The sequence below is a fragment of the Oncorhynchus gorbuscha genome, linkage group LG20 (genome assembly GCF_021184085.1).
Source record: "Oncorhynchus gorbuscha isolate QuinsamMale2020 ecotype Even-year linkage group LG20, OgorEven_v1.0, whole genome shotgun sequence".
Taxonomy (NCBI): domain Eukaryota; kingdom Metazoa; phylum Chordata; class Actinopteri; order Salmoniformes; family Salmonidae; genus Oncorhynchus; species Oncorhynchus gorbuscha.
In genome coordinates, this window is record NC_060192.1 from 3,518,922 (window position 1) to 3,544,356 (window position 25,435).

Consider the following 25,435-nt stretch of genomic DNA (forward strand, 5'->3'; position numbering starts at 1 on the left):
ATGGGACAATCAGGCTTTATAGCTAGTTAGTTGTCTGAGTTGGTGCGATTTGTCCGTGTTCGTGTTGGGCTAAGTCTTTCTAGTGCTGTAGACTAGAGCAGATCAGTGTGAAAGAAGACTATGTTCTCTATCGCTGTCTGTCTGGGTCTAATGGTCAGAGCTGGCAGAACTCTGCTTACTCAGGCTATACGTTGGGCGACATGGAACTTTGTTGAGCATATTTTGATTAGACTTTCGCAGCCACCCATATAGGCTACATTTCGCAGCCACCCATATAGGCTACATTTCGCAGCCACCCATATAGGCTACATTTCGCAGCCACCCATATAGGCTACATTTCGCAGCCACCCATATAGGCTACATTTCGCAGCCACCCATATAGGCTACATTTCGCAGCCACCCATATAGGCTACATTTGCAGCCACCCAGCTACATTTTGCACCCATATAGGCTACATTTTGCAGCCACCCATATAGGCTACATTTTGCAGCTACATTTCGCAGCCACCCATATAGGCTACATTTCGCAGCCACCCATATAGGCTACATTTTTTGCTACATTTTGCAGCCACCCATATAGGCTACATTTTGCAGCCACCCATTAGGCTACATTTTGCAGCCACCCATATAGGCTACATTACATTTCGCAGCCACCCATATAGGCTACATTTCGCAGCCACCCATATAGGCTACATTTCGCAGCCACCCATATAGGCTACATTTCGCAGCCACCCATATAGGCTACATTTCGCAGCCACCCATATAGGCTACATTTCGCAGCCACCCATATAGGCATTTCGCAGCCACCCAGGCTTTTGCAGCCACCCATATAGGCTACATTTTGCAGCCACCCATATAGGCTACATTTTGCAGCCACCCATATAGGCTACATTTTGCAGCCACCCATATAGGCTACATTTTGCAGCCACCCATATAGGCTACATTTTGCAGCCACCCATATAGGCTACATTTTGCAGCCACCCATATAGGCTACATTTCGCAGCCGTTCATGTACAGTGCCTTCAGAAAGTATTCATACCCCTTGACTTATTCCACATTTTGCTGTTGCAGCCTGACTTCAAAATGTATTTGTATTCTCACCCATCTACACACACACACAACTCCATAATGACAGAGTGAAAACATGTTTTTAGAAATGTTAGCAATTCTCTTTTAAATGAAATATGTGTAAGTATTCATGAAGTATGAAATATGAATGAATATGAATTAAATGAAATATGAAGTGTGTAAGTATTCAAATCTCCGAGTCAATACATGTTAGAATCACCTTTTGGCAGCAATTACAGCTGTGAGTCTTTCTGGGTAAGTCTTCAAGAGCATTGCACACCTGGATTGTACAATATTTGCCCATTATTCTTCAAGATCTGTCAAATTAGTTGATCATTGCTAGACAACCATTTTCAAGTCTTGCCATAGATTTTAAGCAGATTTAAGTCAAAACTGTAACTCTGCCACTCTACAACATTCACCATCGTCTTGGTAAGCAACTCCAAGTGTAGATTTGGCCTTGTGTTTTAGGTTAATGTCCTGCTGAAAGGTGAATTAATCTCCCAGTGTCTAATGGAAAGCAGACTGAACCAGGTTTACCTCTAGGATTTGGCCTGTGCGTTTCTTTTTTCATCCTGAAAAACTCACCAGTCCTTAACGATTACAAGCTTACCCATAACATGAAGCATCCAGCACTATGCTTGAACATATGGAGAGTAGTACTCAGTAACATGTTTGGGAAAGCAGACTGAACCAGGAGTACCTCTAGGATTTGGCCTGTGCGTTTCTTTTTTCATCCTGAAAAACTCACCAGTCCTTAACGATTACAAGCTTACCCATAACATGAAGCATCCAGCACTATGCTTGAACATATGGAGAGTAGTACTCAGTAACATGTTTGGGGCAACTCTAATGAAACACTTTGTGTTCAGGACAAAAAGTGAATTGCTTTGCCACATTTTTTTTGCAGCATTACTTTAGTGTGCCTTGTTTTTGAACAAACAGGCTTCCTTATTTTCAGTGTCAATTCCGTTTTTGAATCCATCTTTTATTCTGTACAGGCTTCTGTTTTAGTCACCATTGACCTCATGGTGAAATCCCTGAGCGGTTTCCTTCCTCTCCGGCAACTCTGTTAGAAAGTACGCCTGTATCTTTGTAGTGACTGGGTGTATTGATACACCATCCAAAGTGTAATTACACTGAACAAAAAAATATAAATGCAACATGCAACAATTTCATTGATTTTACTGAGTTAAAGTTCATAAAAGGAAATCAGTCAATTTAAATGAATTCATTAGGCCCTAATTTATGGATTTCACATGACTGGGAATACAGACATGCATCTGTTGGTCACAGATATTTAAAAAAGAAAGTAGGGGCTTGGATCAGAAAACCAGTCAGTATCTTGTGGCCTCATGCAGTGCAGCACATCTCCATCACATAGAGTTGATCAGGCTGTTGATTGTGACCTGTGGAATGTTGTCCCACTCTTTAATGGCTGTGCAAAGTTGCTGGATATTGGCGGGAACTGAATCACCTCCAGCATCATTTTAAAGAATTTGGCAGTGCGTTCAACCGGCCCCATAACTGCAGACCACGTATGGTGTCGTGTGGGCGAGCTGTTTGCTGATGTCAACGTTGAGTGACCCATGGTGGCGGTGGGGTTATGGTATGGGCAGGCATAAGCTACGGACAACGAACACAATTAGCATTTTATCAATGGCAATTTGAATGTACAGCAATACCGTGATGAGATCATGAGGCCCATTGTCGTGCCATTCATCGTACACGTCTAGTGAGTATGCAGGCCATGGATGAACTGGGACATTTTCAGCTTCCTGGAATTGTGTACAGGTCCTTGCGATATGGTGCTTTGCATTATCATGCTGAAACATGAGGTGATGGCGGTGGATGAATGATACGACAATGGGACTCAGGATCTCATCACGGTGTCTCTGTGCATTCAAATTGCCATTGATAAAAGGCAATTGTGTTCATTGTCTGTATTTTATGCCTGCCCATACCATAACCCAAGTGCCACCATGGGGCACTCTGTTCACAACGTGTTGTGACAAAACTGCACATCTTAGAGTGGCCTTTTATTGTCCCCAGCATAAGGTGCACCTGTGTAAACATCATGTTGATTAGCTTCTTGATAAGCCACACCTGTCAGGTGGATGGATTATCTTGGCAAAAGAGAAATGCTCACTAATAGTTTACATCCCTAATTTGAACTCAACATTTGAGAGAAATACATTTTTTTGTGTGTATGGAACATTTCTGGGATCTTTTATTTCAGCTCATGAAACATGGTACCAACACTTTACATGTTGCGTTTTATATTTTAGTTCAGTGTAATAACTTCACCGTGCTCAAAGGGATATTAAAAAAAAATATATATATATATATATATATATATATATATATATATATATATATATATATATATATATATATATATATATATATATATATATATATATATATACTTTTTTACCCATCTAACAATAGGTGCCCTTCCTTGTGAGGCATTGGAAAACCTCCCTGGTCTTTGGTTGGATCTGTGTTAGAAATGCTCTGCTCTGCTGAGGGACCTTATGATTATCTGTATGTGTGGTGTACAGAGATGAGATAATCACGTTAAACACTATTATTGCAACCAAATGAGTCAATGCAATTTGTGACTTATGCAAAAAAAAAAAAAGAATCTTGAACTTGTTTAACAAAGGGGTTGTGAATACCTATCGACTCAAAACATTTCAGCTTTTCATTTGCAATTAATTTGTACTACTTTAGAAAACATAATTCCACATTATGGGGTATTGTGTGCAGGCCAGGGACAAAAAATCTCAATTTAATCCATTTTAAATTCAGGCTGTAACACAATAAAATGTGGAAAAAGTCAAAGGGTGTGAATGTACATTTACAAATCACAAGGTCTCATCGAACTCCAGTCCCTTGAAGGCAACACATGCGGACGTTCTTATTTCATTGTTTAAAATGGAATATCTGAAACAAACGATACACTTGCAGTGAACTACATCATCCCATTCATCCAACAGACTCCCATTCAACAACTACATCATTCCAGTCATCCAACAGACTCCCATTCAACAACTACATCATTCCAGTCATCCAACAGACTCCCATTCAACAACTACATCATCCCAGTCATCCAACAGACTCTCATTCAGCAACTACATCATCCCATTCATCCAACAGACTCTCATTCAACAACTACATCATCCCAGTCATCCAACAGACTCCCATTCAACAACATTTACATTTACATTTACATTTAAGTCATTTAGCAGACGCTCTTATCCAGAGCGACTTACAAATTGGCAGAGCGACGAACTACATCATCCCAGTCATCCAACAGACTCTCATCCAACAACTACATCATTCCAGTCATCCAACAGACTCCCATTCAACAACTACATCATCCCATTCATCCAACAGACTCCCATTCAACAACTACATCATCCCAGTCATCCAACAGACTCCCATTCAACAACTACATCATCCCAGTCATCCAACAGACTCCCATTCAACAACTACATCATCCCAGTCATCCAACAGACTCCCATTCAACAACTACATCATCCCAGTCATCCAACAGACTCCCATTCAACAACTACATCATCCCAGTCATCCAACAGACTCCCATTCAACAACTACATCATCCCAGTCATCCAACAACTACATCATCCCAGTCATCCAACAACTACATCATCCCAGTCATCCAACAGACTCCCATTCAACAACTACATCATCCCAGTCATCCAACAGACTCCCATTCAACAACTACATCATCCCAGTCATCCAACAACTACATCATCCCAGTCATCCAACCGACTCCCATTCAGCAACTACATCATCCCAGTCATCCAACAACTACATCATCCCAGTCATCCAACCGACTCCCATTCAGCAACTACATCATCCCAGTCATCCAACAACTACATCATCCCAGTCACCCAACCGACTCCCATTCAGCAACTACATCATCCCAGTCATCCAACAACTACATCATCCCAGTCACCCAACCGACTCTCATTCAGCAACTACATGCTGACATTCTTGCCCCCTGGCATTTGATTAATCAGCTGTTATTGGTTTACCAGAGTCCACACACCATAGTACCAAGGTCTCAATCAGTCTCTGATCAAAAGGAAAGATCAAGGACCAAAACCAGCTGACACTGCAGCCCCTCAGGACCAGAGTTCTGCTACGAAACACATTAGGTCAAATCGAGGTGAGAGGAATGTCTCTCTTCCTCCGCTCCTCCTTTTCACTCGTCTCCACCAAGGCAGTTAATTCTCTCATATTGACTGTTGACTTGCCGTGCTTCCTTCAACAGGAAATGGAAATATATACACACACATGAAAGTCTAGAGGGGATAAGAGGGATGATGAGAAGAGGGTGACACACGATTTTCAGGAGAATTAAAAAAATATATATTTTTTTTAATGACTGCTAGGAGCCTCAATGTGACACGATAATCCAGACTGCACGCACACACACAACATTATTTGGGCTCTATAGAGTACCACATTATGAGTTATAATACCCATTGGCAACATTTCTTTAAATTTACATTTCTGTGAACTGTCTTGTGCAAGGTTGCATGACAATTTAAAACTGTTTGCAAAGGTGTCAGCTAGCGATGACCACACGAAACCCAGCGCTTATTTTATGTTTCTAAAATTCCCTATGGGGAAAAATAAATGGTGGAAAAAGTATTGGAACCATTTCCCTGTTTGACCTCTGGGTTTTATGGATAATAAAACCTAGAGGGGCTCTAAACTGCATAGCTGATTTCATAATATTTTAGCACCTGTGGACCTACTGCCATCTAGAGACTGAGAGTCAATTCATGCATAATCCAAAAATGTGGTCGGTGGCGCCGGAGGTACTCCGTACCGCATCGCCGTGCTCCTTTCAAATGTTGTAACAATGCAGAGGACTCCCTACAGCTCAGCACTTTATATAATTGGTTGACGGTGGGTGGGGGCGGGAGGTCCTGTATAAACACAAACTGTGACTTCCTTGACAACTTCCTTCGCAACAGCTCTGCGCTGCTTGGCGACGCGCAGGAAGTATGAATGCTCTGACTGATGCAGAGGCCATATCACCGTAAATGCAGCGCGCACCCAAATGCAGCGCGCACCCAATCCGAATGACCATGACCATTTTACTGGGAGACAACTCTTGGGGAAATATTTGCCCTGAAAAATATGTATTTGTTAAGAGCTTGTTAATCTTAGGATCTTAGGATTCAACGTAGGAAACGTCTCATCAACGTGCCCTGTACTGTAGCGTCTCTGGTCTTATAAGTGTATTAACTTTCACTGCTACCTCTTATGTGTGAGCCCATGCCGTCTTAGGGGCTTCAGCTCTGTTTCTCTTAAGGAGAGGAGGAGGACAGGATTAGTTCATTTCTGTGAAGCACTCAATGTCATTTGTTATGGTATGAATTTGCATTGATATCCATTTACCTGTGCAAATGGTGTGAGTAGGCCACCGGTATCCTCACGTCGTGAATGTATCGCTGGTCTTTTTAACACCCAAAATAAAATCAGTCAATTAATCAGTCAATATTTAAAATAAAGATAAAGCACTATGATGAAAATGACAGGCCTCATTTTAAGTGGGAGAACATGCACAATTGGTGGCTGACTAAATACGTCTTTTGCCCCACTGTATATTACTGTACCTGCTCCTATACGCCTGTCTGTAGTTTCACTACTGTTGTCTGTCTTGTACAGGAAATGATCTGCTCTCTATAATGTAACTACCATTGTGTCTTGTCCTATAGGAAAGTACCTGCTGCCCTATGTGTCCCCCCACCAGGCATGGCAGACCCCCTCGGAGAACTCCAACCTGGTGCGGATGCGCTCCACCACCTTGGGGAAGTCAGCCCCCTCTCTCACCTCTAGTCTGGTGAGAAGTACATCCCTGTTAATGACCTCCCATGATTCCACTACCACATTATTTGTACCCCCCTGCTTTGATGTTGAGACCAGGATATTGTTAATCAGATATTTGATTGGCGTATTAATCAGACATTTCCATTTATTATTGCCATATTTAAAGTTTTTTTTTTTTGCATAGCAAGACACTCCTCATGACAGTACAGTGAATACTCAGCAAAGAAACGTCAATCAGTAAAAATGGTAAACAACATTTGTTTGACCTTTATCTCAAAGTCGTAGTGATTAATATTTCGTCAGAGCCGTAACGTTCAGGTCCTTGATTATAAACAAACAATCTATGATGATTTCAGAAAAATAAGATGATTCTGTGATGGGGATCTGTCTGAGATCTTGATTGGAGCAGATATCGTCTAATCCCTCAGTCTGAAATGCCAGTCACCAGTGACTAGTCTCACTTTGACCTTGAGCATCAAAGAGCCTTTAAGTCCGACATCACCCATCTCTCCTGTATTCTTTCAGATGACAAAAGCGATAGCAAGCCCAGATTTCCTTTTGATGGGGAAATGATATCGTCCCATCTCATTTCAAACGAGTGAAACGTAATCGAAAGTTGAAGCAAAGCCAATTATGTCCATCTATGACATCTCATTCCAGTCCAGAGGTTTTATCTTTTTGTGTTTTATTTACCTGGACAAATGAGAAGGTGTGTACTGTCTCTACCTTGCTTTCCAATCAAGGTGCTTAAACAAGGGAGAAAACCAGACATTTGGAAAACTGTTTTCAGTCATTGTGTTTGTATAAAGTACTTTTTTATTTTTTACAAATCCCAAATCTTGTAATCAGATTTGCTGTCATCTGGACGTGGAGATTCAGAGAAGGCTTGATTGAGCGAATCCTATCTAATCTGTGTGGATGTTTCTGTAAGCGAAACAATTCACCGTGCTGCATTACAGACAGCGGAGGCGATGTGAAACGTGCTGAAAATATTTCTCTACACTGGAGGGAGCCACTGTGCTGTTTTGAGTTTGATCCACATTGTCTTACTGTGGACACATTTAGTATTTGTGAATCAGAATCGACGTGCTTCTTCAATCTACAATGTATTGTGGGGGAAAAAAACTAATATAGTATTCTCAATGTATATGAATTGAAAGAGTATTCATACACTATTTGAGCTTTTCACACTCCTATATTTGTATTTATATTCATGATCATACTCACAGGATACCTCTTTATCTTTAGGAGTGACCTTTCTTCCACTGCTGTTTGTCAACATATGATCAGATAAAGTATTTGACACACTAACGACCTTTGTGTCTGGGGCAAGGTAAGGCATGTGCAATGTCCACTAATCAATGACAAAAATGATGATATTGAGTAAAAGTTCAATAGGACTTTACCCAAAGACATTGAATCCATAAGATCAGAGTGAGGTCTCCATTTCAGATGGGAATGTTTGGCTCTCATAATATAGTTTCCCAATCCTGGTTACTGGTGACCATCATCAGTCCATCGGGTGTGTTGGTTCCCATTGTGTCTTGTCCCCCATACAGTCAGGTCCCCAATGTTGTCTGGTCCCCAGAAAAGACTAAATCCCATATTATCAGGGGCTCCCGAGTGGCGCAGTGGTCTAAGGCACTGCATCTCAGTGCTAGAAGCATCAGTACAGACCCTGGTTCGATTCCAGGCTGTATCGCAACCGGCCGTAATTGGGATTCCCATAGGGCGGCAAACTATTTCCCCAGCGTCATCCGGGTTTGGCCGGGGTAGGCTGTCATTGTAAATAAGAATTTGTTCTTAACTGACTTGCCTAGGTAAATAAAGGTTAAATAAATAAAATAAAATATATAAAGTCTAGTTCCAGAAAGTCTGAATCCTGTGTTGTCTGGTCTTCAGAGAGTCCCCATAAGGCCCTCATCCCCTAAGGTGAGTGTGAAGATGTGGGTGGAGAGCCTCTCTGGATGGTGCCACATCTTATTAGCTTCTCCTCAGACCCTGTAAACAGACCCCATATAGCGAGGGCTGATTGAAATTAGTTATTGCAGAGACCAGGGTCAATAAGGCACAAACAGTCATTACACTGGGCCGAGAGAGGCTCCACATTTTCATCTATTGTCTCTCATGGGTTGCACATTTTCTGTGAGTTTGTGCAGGCATGTGAGAGTATATGTGTGTGTTGTCTGATTTGTGTCTAGCTTGGTATCAGTCCCAAGACGGATGGTAACGGTGATCCTTTTTCGGGCTGATGGAAATGCCTCCATGTCTATCTAGCCTCCCTGAAGAAATTCAGTGCTGCTCGCCACCGCTTACGGACAGCCAGGCGTGGACATACGTTGACTCGCTGACACATGACCACATCCGAATAGCATATTTTGGAGCAGATAGTGTTGTATTTTTAACATTTTCAGGGGAACACCATTTATAGAGTTTTGGTACATATTTGGCCTTGGGAAAACAGTATATTGAGAGAGACAAACATAACGGTTGCTAGGCTCAGAATGGTGTGGTTTGTTGCCAGGGACGTTTTCATTGTTTTTGTTTCTTTGCTTGGTCTTTTGTTTGTCAGGGACCATGCACAACTTGTTGCACCAGAGATGGATTTCTTGGGGGGGGCAGATGATTGAGGATCATTGCTACAGGATTCCAGATCACAAAATTGGAAGAGTAGGAAATGTTATTGACCAGGTTCCTTTTGGGGATATAAAATGTGTGCTCAAGGAGTTAACTGGATCAGTAGAGGTAGATTAGAATGTGCGTTCCCAAATGGAAGGCATCTTGAGTTTTGGGGACTTGAATGACAGCTAGGGTTTCACCCAAACTCAACCATCTGGTACGAAAAGTAACTGATGCAGATTGTTCTGCACCGACTGAACACACTAGGTAATTCCTCTCAATTCATTTGGATGAGTTTATGCCATCGTTCCCTCAAGAATGAACCTGAATCATGTGTGTCCCTGTGACAGCAGGATGTATCCGTTAGCTATCACAATCGCTGACACCATGTGACCCGCGGTTGTCTTGCTAGAGTTGAGATGGCTTTGTTCCATCAAATTAAAATGTCACTGCAGCATCGGACTGTCTGGCCCCAGGGACTATTTTGTTGCACAATTTTTATATGTGAAAACACAACATCCTTCTCATAATCATATTCTGTTCTATTGGCAGATCCTGTTAGGGCAGCCCATCTCTGAGCCATATATGATGTATCTAATGTCTATCTTTATAATGTGCTTTGGCCCATGAATCTCGTGCTGAAATATGAATATTTCAGAGGAGAATATAAATGATCAGAATCATTAGAACACACACAAATACCTCTCGAAAGGGTCATCGGAGTTTGAAGTGCTAAGTTCTCATTTGTGAAGTTCAGCAAGGTGTCTGGCAGCATTTCGGTGTCTGAGACAATGTAATGTGAGCAGATTGAGTGACGTCAAAAGCATAACTTATTCGTGTTTTAGGAGGAGGTCGATTTGGTCTGTTTTGATTCAGTTTGGGAGATAATAATAATAATATATGCCATTTAGCAGACGCTTTTATCCAAAGTGACTTACAGTCATGTGTGCATACATTCTACGTATGGGTGGTCCCGGGAATCGAACCCACTACCCTGGCGTTACAAGCGCCATGCTCTACCAACTGAGCTACACAGAACGTGTGATAATGATGACTTGTGCTGTATAATTAACATACATTTTCCCTACTCAGTATGGTTATTGTACAGCAATGATGTTAGAAGGCAAATCCTCATGCTATCCTCTACGTTTTGTATTCAAACATCTGTTTCCCAGTGGGTTCTGGTTGTTATTCATTACAAGGCAGATCTCCTACCAAGAGCTGGATTTTGCATCAATTCTGTAAAATATTCCAGAGTTTACTGTGTAATATGGCAATTAACGCAATAATTTTTATGCATTCTATCCACAGTGGTTCCTTGTTATTCACTAGTTGAATAATCAGTGGTGCGTGGTATTGGCTTTCAGTAGGTTATATTCCTTCTCGATTGTTGTCTGGGGACGTCAGACTGAAAGTGTGTTTTTAGACAGGCAGTCCAGTTCTGATATTCTTTACATTAATTGGTATTTTGACCAATCCCATCAGCTCTTTTTACATCAGATCTTTTGCAGCGCTGATCTAATTGGTCAAAAGACCAATCAGTGACAAATAATATCGGAATTGGGCTGCCTGTCGAAATGCAGCCTAAGTCATGTTCTTAAAGCCACACTAGAATTTTGGCCCCCTACTCTGTCTGGCCCATCCTCATCACCTTCCATCCCCCCCAGTGCCAGCGCAACGACTTATCTCCCTCTATCAACCATGCCATGCTCCCTGCCTTGCAGGTCGGCTGTTATTGCTTTCTCTCTTTTCTCGTCCTTCACGCTTCTCTGTCATGCCCCCCGGGTGTGCGGGTCCCTTTCCCTTTTCGCATGGCACATCTCTTTTGACTATGAGTAGGTTTGACAGTAAATCAATACGTTTGTCCTGGCCTGATTTGTAAGATTGTCATAATCCTGATGTTGTGGCTTTGTGGACTCCAATTCCCCTTCTTTATTGCGGTCGCTGATGTCCTTTGGAGATAGCGTTTCTCTCGTTTCAGCTGCATTGGGTCTGCAGAGGTGATGTCCGTCCTGAGGTTAGACAGATTGGACGACAGGAGAGTCCAAGGTGTGCTTTGCTTAGTGTTTGTGTACATGCTTTCCATTATACCGGTTCCCACTTCAGACACAAACTGTACTTACTTTTAGCCAGACAGCGAGGAATAATGCCAATGTGAAGGAACACTAGCGTGTTTTTATAGTTCCTTTCTTTCCTACAGTAAAAGCACTATGAACCATGTTCATATTCACACAGAGTGCAGCTACCTGTGTGTTTTTGTTGTTGTTGAATGTCCTCCCCTGTCCTTTTAGTCCTATTCTCAAGATCACCTTCCAAGGTCGTATCAAGCCAATGATCTCACATATCCAGTAATCTTAGATACATTACTGTCATGTGACATGTCACTGTGTGTACACACATGCACAGAGGGCGCGGTGTAAATGAACTGTCAGTCTTGATGAAGTGGCTGCAGTTTGCGATATCAGATTCCTGTCAAACTGCAGGGTATGACGTTTCTCTGTTTAGGGACTGTAATATACTATTAAGCCGCAATGTGACATTGTTTCCCTTTTTGTGAAAGAATATGAAATGAAAAGACTGGTATGACAGTCTGTAGGTGACTTCTGGAGGATTCCCTGGCGGACTCAAACTGACAGTCTGTTTCATATGTTGAATGCATTTATCAAAGATCATAACATAAACCTCCTGGTTTCGACTCCTGACACCAACCAATGTACTTTTAGCCAGAAAGCGTAATACAGAACAAGAAGGTTGTCTATGATTTATTTCAACCTTGAGGTGCTTTGTGTGAATATGTTTGTGTACCACATTGTTAAAATTAGAAGACGCGTGTGTATTAAGCTTACACCTTGGCCTTTCAATACTCTAATGAAGGTCAAAAGGCTGAAATGCAAAATAGATGCCGAAATAAACCTGGTAAACATCTCACAGCCCTCACAAAACGAATAGACGCCAAATCAGTTATAATCGTAAAATATAAAAATACAGATGCGCTTGTTAGAAACAACAAGAAGAATAATGACAATTTTAAAAGCTTCGTTAAAAAATCGCTATAAATCCAAATGAAAACAGCAGCATGAAAACAGGAATTAATACTTTTTATACAAATATTATATACATTTCCTAAAGAAAGGGGCACAAGTTTGGAATGTCTTCTCTCCCTCCTCCTATTTACATTGGCAATTGAACCGCTTGCAGAAAGAATTGTAACTCGTGTCATTATTTGCAGATCTCCTGATATACCTGACCAATATTGATGTTTTGTCTTCTTCAGAAGTCTAAAATCTCAGTAAAAAAGAAAAATAACTCATGACATCAATCCTTTTAAGTGTACTACAAAAAAGATCATACTTATGATGCTGAAGTGACAACATAAAAACGACTATATAAAGATAACTATCCGATTACTCAACAGTATGAAAGCAGAACTAATTAAATGGAACAATATTGCCATAAATCCAACAGCTAGAATTAACCTCTTCAGAATGGCATGGCTGCTAAAGTTGTTATACTTATTCTCTGTAATTCCAAATAACCCACGGAGACATTCTTTAAAAGAGTATACTCGGCCCTAAGACTTTATATGGGCAAATAAAAGTCAGAAACCCAATGGGTTGGACAATACTTTTCTTCGACAATCGTCAAAAAAAAACAAGTATACTTTGAAAACTGGAAATCAACCAATCCTCCTCCGTTAACACAATAGGTCAAATGGTTTATCATCTAAATGATGAAAGTGCATTGGCGATGGACAAAATGGTGCTGTTTGAGGCCATGTGACAGAGAATCAAATCAAATTTTATTTGTCACATGTGCTGAATACAACAGGTGTATCCCTTACAATGAAATGATTACTTACAGGTCCTTAATCAACTATGCAGTTTTAAGAAAATCCCCCCCCAAAAAAAAGAATTAAGAGCAGCAGTAAATAACAGTAGTGGGGCTATATACAGTGGGGAGAACAGGTATTTGATACTGCTGATTTTGCAGGTTTTCCTACTTACAAAGCATGTAGAGGTCTGTAATTTTAATCATAGGTACACTTCAACTGTGAGAGACGGTATCTAAAACAAAAATCCAGAAAATCCCAGTGTATGATTTTTAAGTAATTAATTAGCATTTTATTGCATGACAAAAGTATTTGATCACCTACCAACCAGTAAGAATTCCAGCTCTCACAGACCTGTTAGTTTTTCTTTAAGAAACCTTCCTGTTCTCCACTCATTACCTGTATTAACTGCACCTGTTTGAACTCGTTACCTGTATAAAAGACACCTGTCCACACACTCAATCAAACAGACTCCAACCTCTCCACATGGCCAAGACCAGAGAGCTGTGTAAGGACATCGGGGATACAATTGTAGACCTGCACAAGGCTGGGATGGGCAACAGGACAATAGGCAAGCAGCTTGGTGAGAAGGCAACAACTGTTGGCGCAAGTATTAGAAAATGGAAGAAGTTCAAGATGACGGTCAATCACCCTCGGGCTGGGGCTCTATGCAAGATCTCACCTCGTGGGGCATCATGAGGAAGGTGAGGGATCAGCTCAGAACTACACAGCAGGACCTGGTCAATGACCTGAAGAGAGCTGGGACCACAGTCTCAAAGAAAACCATTCGTAACACACTACGCCGTCATGGATTAAAATCCTGCAGCGCACGCAAGGTCCCCCTGCTCAAGCCAGCGCATGTCCAGGCCTGTTTGAAGTTTGCCAATGACCATCTGGATGATCCAAAGGAGGAATGGGAGAAGGTCATGTGGTCTGATGAGACAAAAATAAGAGAATAGCAGCATAGGTGGGTGAAAATAGTCTGGGTAGCCATTTGATTAGCTGTTCAGGAGTCTTGTGCCTTGGGGGTAGAAGCTGTTCAGAAGCTTCTTGGACCGAGACTTTGAGCTCTGGGACCGATTGCCTTGCAGTAGCAGAGGGAACAGGTGCTGATGCTGGAGATGGGGGTGTGAGCATGTGGGTCTGGGCAGGGTTGATGTTTGTGTGATTGTTGTCGGTTGTATGTTTTGTTTCAAAAAAGAAAAAGGCAAATTCAATCGCAACAAACAAGCAATACTTTCAAAGCACAGTGTGGGAGTTTTATTTCATCTTAGCAATTATTTCTTGAACATCTCAGACGCAACTGCAAAGCAACCTCTACTGTAGATGAATGGAAATAGCATTTCCCTTTCTTGCGTCTTTCATATTCAAATCCAATCTAATTGTATTTGTTGCATGCACCGAATACAACAGGCATATAGACCTTACAGTGAAATGCTTACTTTACAAGCCCTTAACCAACAATGCAGTTTGAAGAAAAATAAGAGATGTATTTACTAAATTAACTAAAGTAAAAAAATAAGAGATAATAAAATATTGAGTCTGGGTAAAAGTACCGAGTCAATGTGTGGGAGTATAGGTTAGTTGAGGTAATTGATGTAATATGTACATGTAGGTAGGGGTAAAGTGACTATGCATGAATAAACTGAGTTATGTGGTTTTTTTTCTCCTTTTGTCTTGATCATGTTGAGGGAGAGGTTGTTGTCCTGGCACCACACTTCCAGGTTTTTGACTTCCTCCTTATAAGCTGTCTCATCGTTGTTGATGATCAGGTCTACCGCTGTTGTAAAGGTGTTGAAGTCATGCTTGGCCAAGCAGTCATGAGTGAACAGGGAGTACAGGAGGGGACTAAGCACACACCCCTGAGGGTTCCTAGTTTTGAGCATCAATGTGGCAGATGTGGTGTTGCCTATCCTTACCACCCGTCAGGAAGTAAAGGATCCAGAGGGTCCCCCAGGTGTTGGAGGGATTGTGAGGGATTGGTTCCATTGTGAGGGATTGGTTCCATTGTGAGGGATTGGTGAGGGATTGGTTCCATTGTGAGGGATTGGTTCTTTAAGGTCATAAAGTCTGCTTTTCTTTCCCACTGAGGAATTGACTCCAAAGGACTGGATGTATACACAGATATAATGTCCGGCTAAGCTTTCACTGTAAATGATCTGTATTAGGGTCTCTTCCTCCCACTCTCGCTATCCTCCTCTCTATCTCCACAAGCCATGGCCCTCCTCCTGCCTTAGCTTAGATCTGCAGGCCTCCTCTCGCTGCGATAAACCCAGGCAAGGCAGAGGGGTAACACAGGCCTTGGGTCCCTCAATCAGTTCTCACTGCTGGCTCTAAGGGCGTACTCCCACCAAAACCCCTCTCCTCTCCCCCCTCCACTTTTCTACACGTTCTCGCCACTCGAGGAAATGGGCTTAGCTGCCCACCTGCCAGGAGGAAATGAGATACAGAAACTCCCAAGGACTTCCTGTTGAAGTAAACCTGTGGCCATGGGCCCCTTTCTCCCAGAGCCAGTGGTAGTGGCATCCTCACACAATGCCCGCCATTCTCACTTCCCCCCCATAGGGCTCTACTCTGGCTGATTTATTATATTGGTCCTCTGAATAGCCGGGGAGTTGGTTGTTGTTTCCGCTTTTGCGTTTTTGTCAATTAAGTCATTTCCAGACAATTGCATTTGCATCCACCTTCTGTGGAGGTTTGAACGGTTTAAGAAAGAAAACAAAAACAGGTCTGATTATTCCAGTGCCGGCTGCCATTTTTAATTCTCTGTTCCTCATCAGCGACAGCACAAATGACTGGCCATCCAGCTTCAGTGAAACACTGCTCTGTTCAACAGACTGTCAGAGAAGGGGAAAGTTTACACGGCAGTCACCTGTCTGACCTTTCACACAATTTGTTTTCTCTCTCTCCTCAGCCATAGGTAGCCAACTAGCCGTCACTCATTCATGCTCAATACCAGAAATCATTTCAGCTTGGTTGGAGACTGGGAGAATGTATGGGGTGCTACTTAATATTCACAGAGTAGAGTCACAGCAAATGGAAATGAGGAAGGGGGGGAGAAGAGAGGTGGAGAAGCAAAAACAAAAAAACCCAGGACTGAAACTGACTGTGAAATTGCCGGATGGAATTGGCATGATGGCAATCGTAAACCAACCTATTGATCTAAATGCTAATAATTCAGAGCGGGGCGACTGGTGTTGCGACGGCGGCGAGGTATAGCATTGGAGAAGAGGCTCGATCGGTTACTTGCTGAGTACCTAGGAGTTTATGTAACTTATGACGGAGACCGCCAGGAAAGAGATGACGGAAATGCATGAAATCACTGGAAATTGACAGTGGATATGCACTTACAGAATGTGCTGCTTACAATTGGTTGTAGAGGAGTTGACTGAAGCAGTGGAGTTGTTCTTGATAGCAGCACGGTAATAATCAGCGCTGTTGTTTTGGAGGAAAGCCCCACAATAGCCAACTGCAGTATTATATCACTATGAGGGATGGAGTCCCAGGGCAGCTGTAGCAGCAGTGCCTCACTACTATTATTGTAAATCTCTTTTTTTAAATTAAAAAATTAAATGCATTTTTTACACTCTTGCTCACCCCACCTTCTTGTCCCCTATCTCTCTTCTACACCCCCCTGCCTTTCTCTCGCTCTCTCCCCCATCACCCGATGTCCCCCTCTCTTTCTCTCAATCTCTCTCTCTCTTTTTTTCCTTCCATCTTTTTCTCTATGACCTTCAGACATATTTTGCCCAGGAGAGAGAAACTGGAGGAATAATGACTCATTTAAAAGCCGTTGAACAGTATAGGCCACTTAGCGTATAGTCCTGGCTGCTCTCTGCCGATGGACAGGCGGTCAGGACAGGATGCCAACTGTATTGTTAAGAATAGAGAGGAGGAGAGCAATTCGGGGCAGGATATCCTCTACTTACGTTTCATGGTGACTTAGGGCGCCACAAAAGCGTGGCTGCTCCGCTCAGGTGGAAATGACTGAGGCACAGCTAGGGCACCCAGTTGCCCCTCAGTCCCAATGCTGAATTAGTCCTGCCTCCCTTTGCTCCCTCTGTCTCTCTTCCCTTCTCTCTCCCCCTCCCTCACGCACTGACTCACTCACATTCACACACACACTTATTCATATTCACTCACACTGCTTCTCTGTCTCTCTCACTCACACACACACACACACACACACTGTCCTGAAGTTACAGAGGGGCGAGAAGAGGAACAAGAGGGAGGTGTCAGCTGACTGCCCCCCTCCAATCAGATAAGTTCTGATGTTGGTGTTTAGCAGCTGCTAAGATCAGAGTTGGCGTGAGGGAAGGAGGGAGCAGGAGAGAGAGAGACCGAGAGAGAGAGACTGCTATAGGCAGCTAGTCAGTCAGTACAGCATGGCTATGCGCCGGTAGGGAGGCATCCCAAGCCGGAGCTCTGTAGCATGGACGAGTCCAGCATTCTGAGGAGACGAGGGCTACAGGTAGGGAAATGGAAATGTGTGTGTGTGTGTGTGTGTGTGTGGAGAGGCGGTGCTGTAGTAGTGTTTGTATGTGGGGCAGTGCTCTGACAGGGAATGTTGCTTTTGTACAGCAGAGCACAGTTAGGAGTTTCCTACATTTTGTGTTAGTGATGCATAATTTCGGGCAGTAGTTTTGAAAGTAGTGCTCAACAACTGAAACCGGTCTCTGAAAATTGTGCACAATTCTGTACTACTTTATCCATTTCACATGATACGTTACGTCCTGAAAATAAAAGATGTGTGTGTGTGTGTTTGTGTGTGTGTGTGTATATATATTGTAATTTGTGCGATGTGTTAGGAATTCCAATCCGTACAATATCTTACGAATTTGTAAGTGCTTAAGATCCCGGAAGGCACTTGGCAGTACGGGGTGTTTGTGTGGGGTGCGTCTCTCTCTCTCTGTGGGAGCTGCTTACCTATTCACAGAGCTGTGTTTGTGGTCTTGTGTTGTCTGAAGATGTTTCTGTTCTTAGGTAAATGTTCTACAGCGGAACATTGATTTGCGTCATGATTGACTACGTCATTGTACCACAGCATATCCACTCTTCCAGTTGATGTATTCTCAAACTTCTGCCTTGATTAGTCCATGTCTCTGCACACATTGCAAGAACAATGGACAGAAACAAATGTGAATTCTTCCGAATCATTTTGATTTCTCTATTGCCTTAGGTTTGATGTCTGCTGCAGGACATTAGTGGTGTAACCTGCCTGGGCTGCTGAGGCTGTATTTTTCTACCTTTTCAACCCATAATGAAAAGAATCATGAACATCAAATATAAATCTTGTATGGCATAAAATATTATTTTAGTTGGTATACATTTGTGTATGTGTTAACTTAAATGCCTGATATGAAATTCACAATTGAATACATGATTGTGGTGAATTTCCTACATGGAAATGCTTTCCTTCTAGATCAATATATATATATTTTTAAATGTGACAATTACTAGAAGAAATACACAATATTTGTATATACATTTTCAGGTATGAGTTTCCATGGTTAAGGCTGGGCAGCACCTCCTACTGGATTGCTCTACTTACTTTGGTCTTCCATCCAGGGTTTTAACGTGCGATCATGAGAATGATTGTTGAGAGATCTCCACAAACTAAATAGATTTAGTGGAGATGAGTTGTTCCTCCTCCCCCTCCTGCTCTCCTCCTCCTCTTCCTAATACATGCAACAGCTTGCTATTACTATGATTCCAAGTACTATGAAATTCGTATGTCCCATGTATGTGAGACCATACAATCTAACTTACATGTCTTGTATGCTTTTTTTATGTAATTACATGCAACATTTCTGTTATGTCTAAATGTTACCCACCCAAGTCCGATATTACAAGAATCTTCTCTGAACCTTGTAAGTGTATTTGCTGCCAAATACTTATTTTCCATATGGGGAGGCTGATTGATCTGAAGAGCTGTCGACCAGCCTCTCATTGACTTCTTTATGATAATGGAACTGTTATCGAAGCTTGTGCTTTGCGGACGGACGCCTTGATAAACTATTGGATGTGTGCAGAGTTGCCCTCGTCCAGTGTGTGTACTTTAGGAATGCGTGATTGCACTTATCCCATAACAGAGAGATTTGAATGCGATACGGTCACCTTAAGCAAGCACACATTTTTAAAAATTCAAACTGTAGATTTACCTTGTGTTGAACACAACAGCAATACTCTGTTATCACAGAGCAATACTTGGTGAATAGCTCAGTGATACCAAATGAGAGTTCCAGGGTAAAAGGGGATCCAAAATGACTCTGAACTGTTGACTAGGATGGTAGAACCAGGTTTATTTTTTTTTATATAAACACCAAATTCCCAGTGAGTAATTTTATGTGCCATTTACTTTTTAATTGGTCTGCACTCCACAGATGAATCAAAGCCGTAAAGTAGCTTTTATGCTCCGACATTAATTTCACTGTAACAATTTTTATTTGTGCTCGTTAGAGATTACATTTTCCCCCAGTGCTTTTGTTTGAATTATTTTAAATGATCAATAAAAGCCGTGGACGAAATGTAGATAACCAAATTATTGTTTGCATGTTTCACAATTTTAAATGCGAAGGTGTTTATTCACTTAGGAAAATCTAACTGCTGACATTTCAATCCAATAGTTTAAAAAAAAGTCTTAATGACTTTATATATTTTAGCCATGAAAAGGTAGTGTAATTGCCACGTGCGTTTTATCAGGTGCTCTCAAAGCTGTAATTATCCTCACAGTAGCGCCGCTTATCTCCCGCTTGCGCTTTGTTGCCGCCATTAACTTTAAAGGACACCTCCGTCCTTGTTCATTGTTTCACACGGGCGACATTGCGCCCAGCGCTCTTAAGAGAACCCCGTTAGACGTCAGCCAAACAGAAAGACCTCTGTGGTGGAGGGAGGAAGCTCCATAGAGCACCAGTGTTATGGTTCAAATGGCAACGGGGAAGTTAGTTTGTCAGGCAAATGAATGAGACCGAGACTGGCTCTCTGACTCCGAGCCTTGGAAGCAGGAAGGAATAGGGGGTGACATCATTTCACTGAGACTAGATGACGTTTACATTTTGGTGAATGAGAAGTGCATGGCCTTGTGCTATATAAATGCTGATTTGTGTATATACAGTAAGTGGGGCTTTAAAGTAGAAAGCGATAAGTAAAATAATGCCTCATCTGTGTATACAGTATTGAATATGCCACAGTTAAATGTTGTCTTTATTTTTTTATTTTTTACATGTGTCAATTGACTGGTATGGCAAAGAGTGTGGAATGAATAATTAAGGTGGCTCCGGAAATGATGGTTTTGATTGTCAACGTCTCAACAGGAATCTCCTCCCAATGGTTCAATGTTTCTTCATCCTTCTGAGGATAAGAAAACGCACACCTGATTGAGTGAACTGCGGGTTGGTGGAACGCACACGTTAGACCACACTCCCTTCTTCAGATGAGAAATAAGTCACCAATGTTTAGCCACCGTCATTGTTACCCCCCTTTTGAGTTATGTAAATGTTTAAGGACTGCACATGGTATGTAAAGTAGTGTAACTTCCTCTCTGCATTTGTCTATTTCTGTCCTTGGACCTGCCCCAACAAACAGACACATCCGCAACATTGTTCACTTGGTGTAAACCCTACTGTCAGTGAGACTTACAAAGTGTGTACTTATTTTTTAAATTTTTAATTTGACCTTTATTTAACTAGGCAAGTCAGTTAAGAGCAAATTCTTATTTTCAATGACGGCCTAGGAACAGTGGGTTAACTGCCTGTTCAGGGGCAGAACGACAGATTTGTACCTTGTCAGCTCGGGGATATGAACTTGCAACCTTTCGGTTACTAGTCCAACGCTCCAACCACTAAGCTACCCTGCCGCCCCGCCCCTTATGCCCTGCTGTCTGTGAGAAGCTACACTTTTAACACTTATTTATGATGGATATCATGATTGTCAAATATTTACACTTGAAGACATGTTTTCTTGTCTACATTATTGATCAGGTGTCTTGGAGTAGCGCGTGTGTGAAGAAATGACCTGTAAGGAGCAGAACACTTGAATGACAAGCACACATTCATCCAGCCTATCAATGCCCTGTATACATAGTAACTCCCTGTTGAGTTTGCTCGTCTAGTGTGAGGCTGTGACATTGAGGCATTGCCACAAGTGTCATAATGCTAAACTCGGTCTGCAACGGCACGTGTTCTTGAGAGAATGTGATCAATTTATTCCATTGAAGTCTGAATAACTGCAGTTTTCAAGGTCAAGGCTATTGTCTCGCACAGAGCGCTGGCGATTAAAAGCTATTGGCATGTAATACTCAAAGTCCTAAGTCTACAATAATTGTTAGCAATTTCAGAGCAATTTTATAGAGCATAGCGAGAGAAAAAAATTGTCAAAGTGCCCTCAATTTCAGAATAGACTCAAATACCCGCGTGCCAAGAAAAGTATTAGGCTAGTTTGAATGTATACAGTAAAAAAAAGGCTTTAAGAATATATATTTCTGGACTTTTTGGTTATGGGAAATTGTGAGGAATGCCACCCTACATTTCAGTCAAAGTTTCCCTCACTAAATCTCCCAGTGAATGTGCTACATACATTGTCCACAGAAGGTGGCCATATTGATATAGTACAGAGGGCTAAGACAAAGGTTTTCCTCTGTCGCTGGTCTCTCTCGCTCTTTGCTCTTAAGCTGCTCTGTGGTAAAAAGTGAATAATAAAAACAGTAGCACCTTGTTGCATATGTAAACCATTTGTTGGCGAGTTCTCGACTGTAATTGAAATAAATAGGCAGTTGAGTTGTTGTGTATTGGCTTTATAATTACATCCATAGGACCAGGCATGGTGTGAGTCTCTAGAGGTTTTCCCTGCATTTGTATCTTTCATTTAGCTCTGTTTTCACATGTATGCTTAATAAGAACGAATGGGGACCGGGCATTTCTGATGAGATGTTCTCTCATGTAATTGCTTTTTAGATTGAAGATCATCATTTATTTGCTTGCTACCCGAATGCATTACGTTGTTTATTAGGATTTCACAGTGAAGCTGTGAAACCTATTTTTATTCTGTGTATTTTTATTATAATTCTTTCTTTGACATGGTCAAATAACTCAATCATAGATTGGTATCTTTTTTGGAAAAACTTCTTCTCTTGAACTATAAGTCCAAATAACACCATTCGGGTGTGTAGGTACATCTTTTAACCAATTCCTTGGCTTTTCTCAAACTATGTTAAGAGATGGCTGGGTTATTGATAATTCAGATTTGACTTGTCAATTTAAATTCTTTGTAAATGCACTCCACGATGGCCTATCAACTTGACACTTTTTGGGGTCATCGAAGTCATTACCACGATGAAGCATGATAAGTTTTGCATTGATATCTTACAAAATAAGAAAACTATCAACAATTCACTTTTTCACTTAACGCTAATGCATAAAATTTGCAACAAAATATTTTCTCATGGACAAAAAGTCCGATTCGCTCCAAATTTGGTATTTGCACTCATCATTGGGGGAAAAAGTCTGTTGTTCAGTGTTTTTTCCCAGGTAAGGGGGCAGTAGCTCTTCGGCTACATCAGATTCACAACTGTCAGTGTCCATGCTAGCTGGGCTAACAACCTGTCAGTGTCCATGCTAGCTGGGCTAACAACCTGTCAGTGTCCATGCTAGCTGGGCTAACAACAAATGTAGAATTACTGATGCTAGCATTGGATGTGCTCGTGGAAGCAGAACCACTTGTCGTCGACAGGGTTTGCAATCCTAACTCAAAATGTCGGATAAAACATATACTGTATAGTATTTGTTCATCAACATCTTTATGCTTTTGTTAATAAAATAATGATAGACTTTTCAAAATGCAGATTTATTTCAACTGCTGTACATCTCAGCTACATTTTAGTTGCACTTCCATGACCATGGGTAAAACCTTGCTGAGATGACAGAGTTATTTGTTGCGTCGTTGTATCGTCAGTTTCTCAAGCCAAAACGTCTTGATGACCTCCACCAGATCATCTTTGCTTGTAGGCTTGGCAGAGGGACGGATGACTGTTTTCAGTTGACAAGTTAGATCGGGTTTAAATCAGGAGACATGCATGTAGAGATGAAAAAAAACTAAACATTTTTTGATATACTGTAGGCCTACTGTAGGCGAGGTGAGTCTCACTAGTGCTGAGTGTTGTGCTGTTGAAAGTGTTGTAGGTCTAGTTACTCTGCTGGCGTCTTGACCCAGTTTATGCCCTCATTCGCAATGCAAACCCGGGCGGCAGTGTGTTTTGGGTTTGGAGAAGAAAATAATCCCCTAACAGCAAACATTCGGTAAAATAATCGTACTCTTCACCCCGCCCCAAACGCCCCCTTATTAACACAGTTACCATTTCAAAAATCATCTGTTTATCTAAAAAAATGTTTTTACATTTGTGACCAAAGGGAACAGACAGAATGGACATAGTTTTCAGCAAGCCAGCTTCTTTCTATGGTGCTACCCATTCCAGGGACTGTAACCACAGGAGGACTTGAAAATGAGCCGAAGGTGAGAGGATCACTAAAAAAATGCATTTTCGTTTTTCTTGAAATAGTACATTTCTAAAAATCTATCCCATGTAGTCTGTTCAAACAAAACAAGGTTTTAAAGTACAGCCAATATGTTAGCCGACATGTTGCGATTTATTCATCTTTTCACCCCTGTTTTTTTCTCCCCAATTTCATGGTATCCAATTGGTAGTTAGTCTTGTCTCATCACTGCACCTACCGTACGGACTCGGGAGAGGCGAAGGTCGAGAGCAGTGCGTCCTCCGAAACCCAACCAAGCTGATCACTGCTTCTTGACACAATGCCAACTTAACCCGGAAGCCAGCCGCACTAATGTCAGAGGAAACACTGTACACCTGGCGACCGTGTCAGCGTCCACTTCGGCCAGCCCGCCACAGGAGTCACTAGTGCGCGATGGGACAAGGACATCCCTGCCGGCCAACATCTCCCCTAACCCAGACGACGCTTGGCCAATTGTGCGCCGCCCCATGGATCTCCCGGTCGCAGCCGGCTGCGACAGAGCCTGGACTCGAACCCAGAGTCTCTAGTGACACAGCTAGCACTGCAATGCAGTGCCTTTGACCACTGCACCACTCAGGAAGCCCAGTTCATTCATTGTTTAATGACTTGCTTCATTAAATAATGAAAAATATTCAAGACTCCCTTTTGTTGGTTTGTTTTATAACCAAAATGCTTGACTGTATTAAAAGACATGGATGACGTTGCGAATAGATAAGTTACGCAGAAACAGCTACAGTGAACAGGACTTTCGTAGGCCAACCGCTCCATGTCATTTCAATAACTTAGCTTCTCAAAGATGCCCTCTGGTTGTCAAACTAGCAGTAACTAGCATTAATGGCAACAATGGCTGACAACAATGGCTAACAACAATGGCTAAAATGTGTTTGCCTTGGGCTTGCCTCGCACTTTACTGTACAGGAGTAGCCGGAATATTCCGACCTGTGTCTTCATTAGTAAGTACATCTGAAGAAGCCTACAGGTCGGAACGCACTGATGCCATCATCAGGGAAACGCGGAGCCGGTGTGGAATATGGCTTGAAAACGTACCTCATTCAAGGGATGCAAGATGTTGCTGTACTCTGAATTATCCCAACTGACAAATCGAGAAAATTGAAATTCAGCTAGTTTTTAAAAATTAAACAGCCTTTTTCGTCCTCTTGCTAGGCATGTAAAACGTTGTGTTGCGTAACAAAGGAACCTGATTGGATCACTATCCTGTTGTTCATTGTGATGTGCCATCCCAAAATGGCTGCTCTGGCTTTTGCTACCTAGCATGAGGACGAAAAATCCGTATTCCGCACCGGCTCCACGTTTCCCTGATGAGGGCATCAGTGCGTTCTGACCCGTTGGGTTCTTCAGATGTACTTACCGCGGAATAAAACCGGGTCGGAATATTCTGCCAATGGACAGGCGACACCTACAGCACAAGCAGCCCCATCTCCACTACATAAAGCTTTCTCTGGGTAGCGCTGAGTTGGTCTGATCATGTGACCTGCCAAGAGCTGAAGCTATGTTTACCC

At 42.1% G+C, this 25,435-nt stretch overlaps 1 protein-coding gene across 4 annotated transcripts in view; it reads left to right on the forward strand.

Moving 5' to 3' along the window:
- LOC124006760 (microtubule-associated serine/threonine-protein kinase 3-like) overlaps positions 1 to 25,435 on the forward strand; it is a 164,992-nt gene that overhangs the window by 34,758 nt on the left and 104,799 nt on the right. For 3 of the 4 annotated variants that reach the window (XM_046316886.1, XM_046316888.1, XM_046316887.1), the window contains exon 3: positions 6,830 to 6,954. In XM_046316886.1, the coding sequence (XP_046172842.1) occupies positions 6,830 to 6,954 (125 nt within the window). Of the gene's footprint in view, positions 1 to 6,829; positions 6,955 to 17,731; positions 17,861 to 25,435 lie in introns of those variants that run through there. The other variant, XM_046316892.1, reaches the window with a different exon arrangement.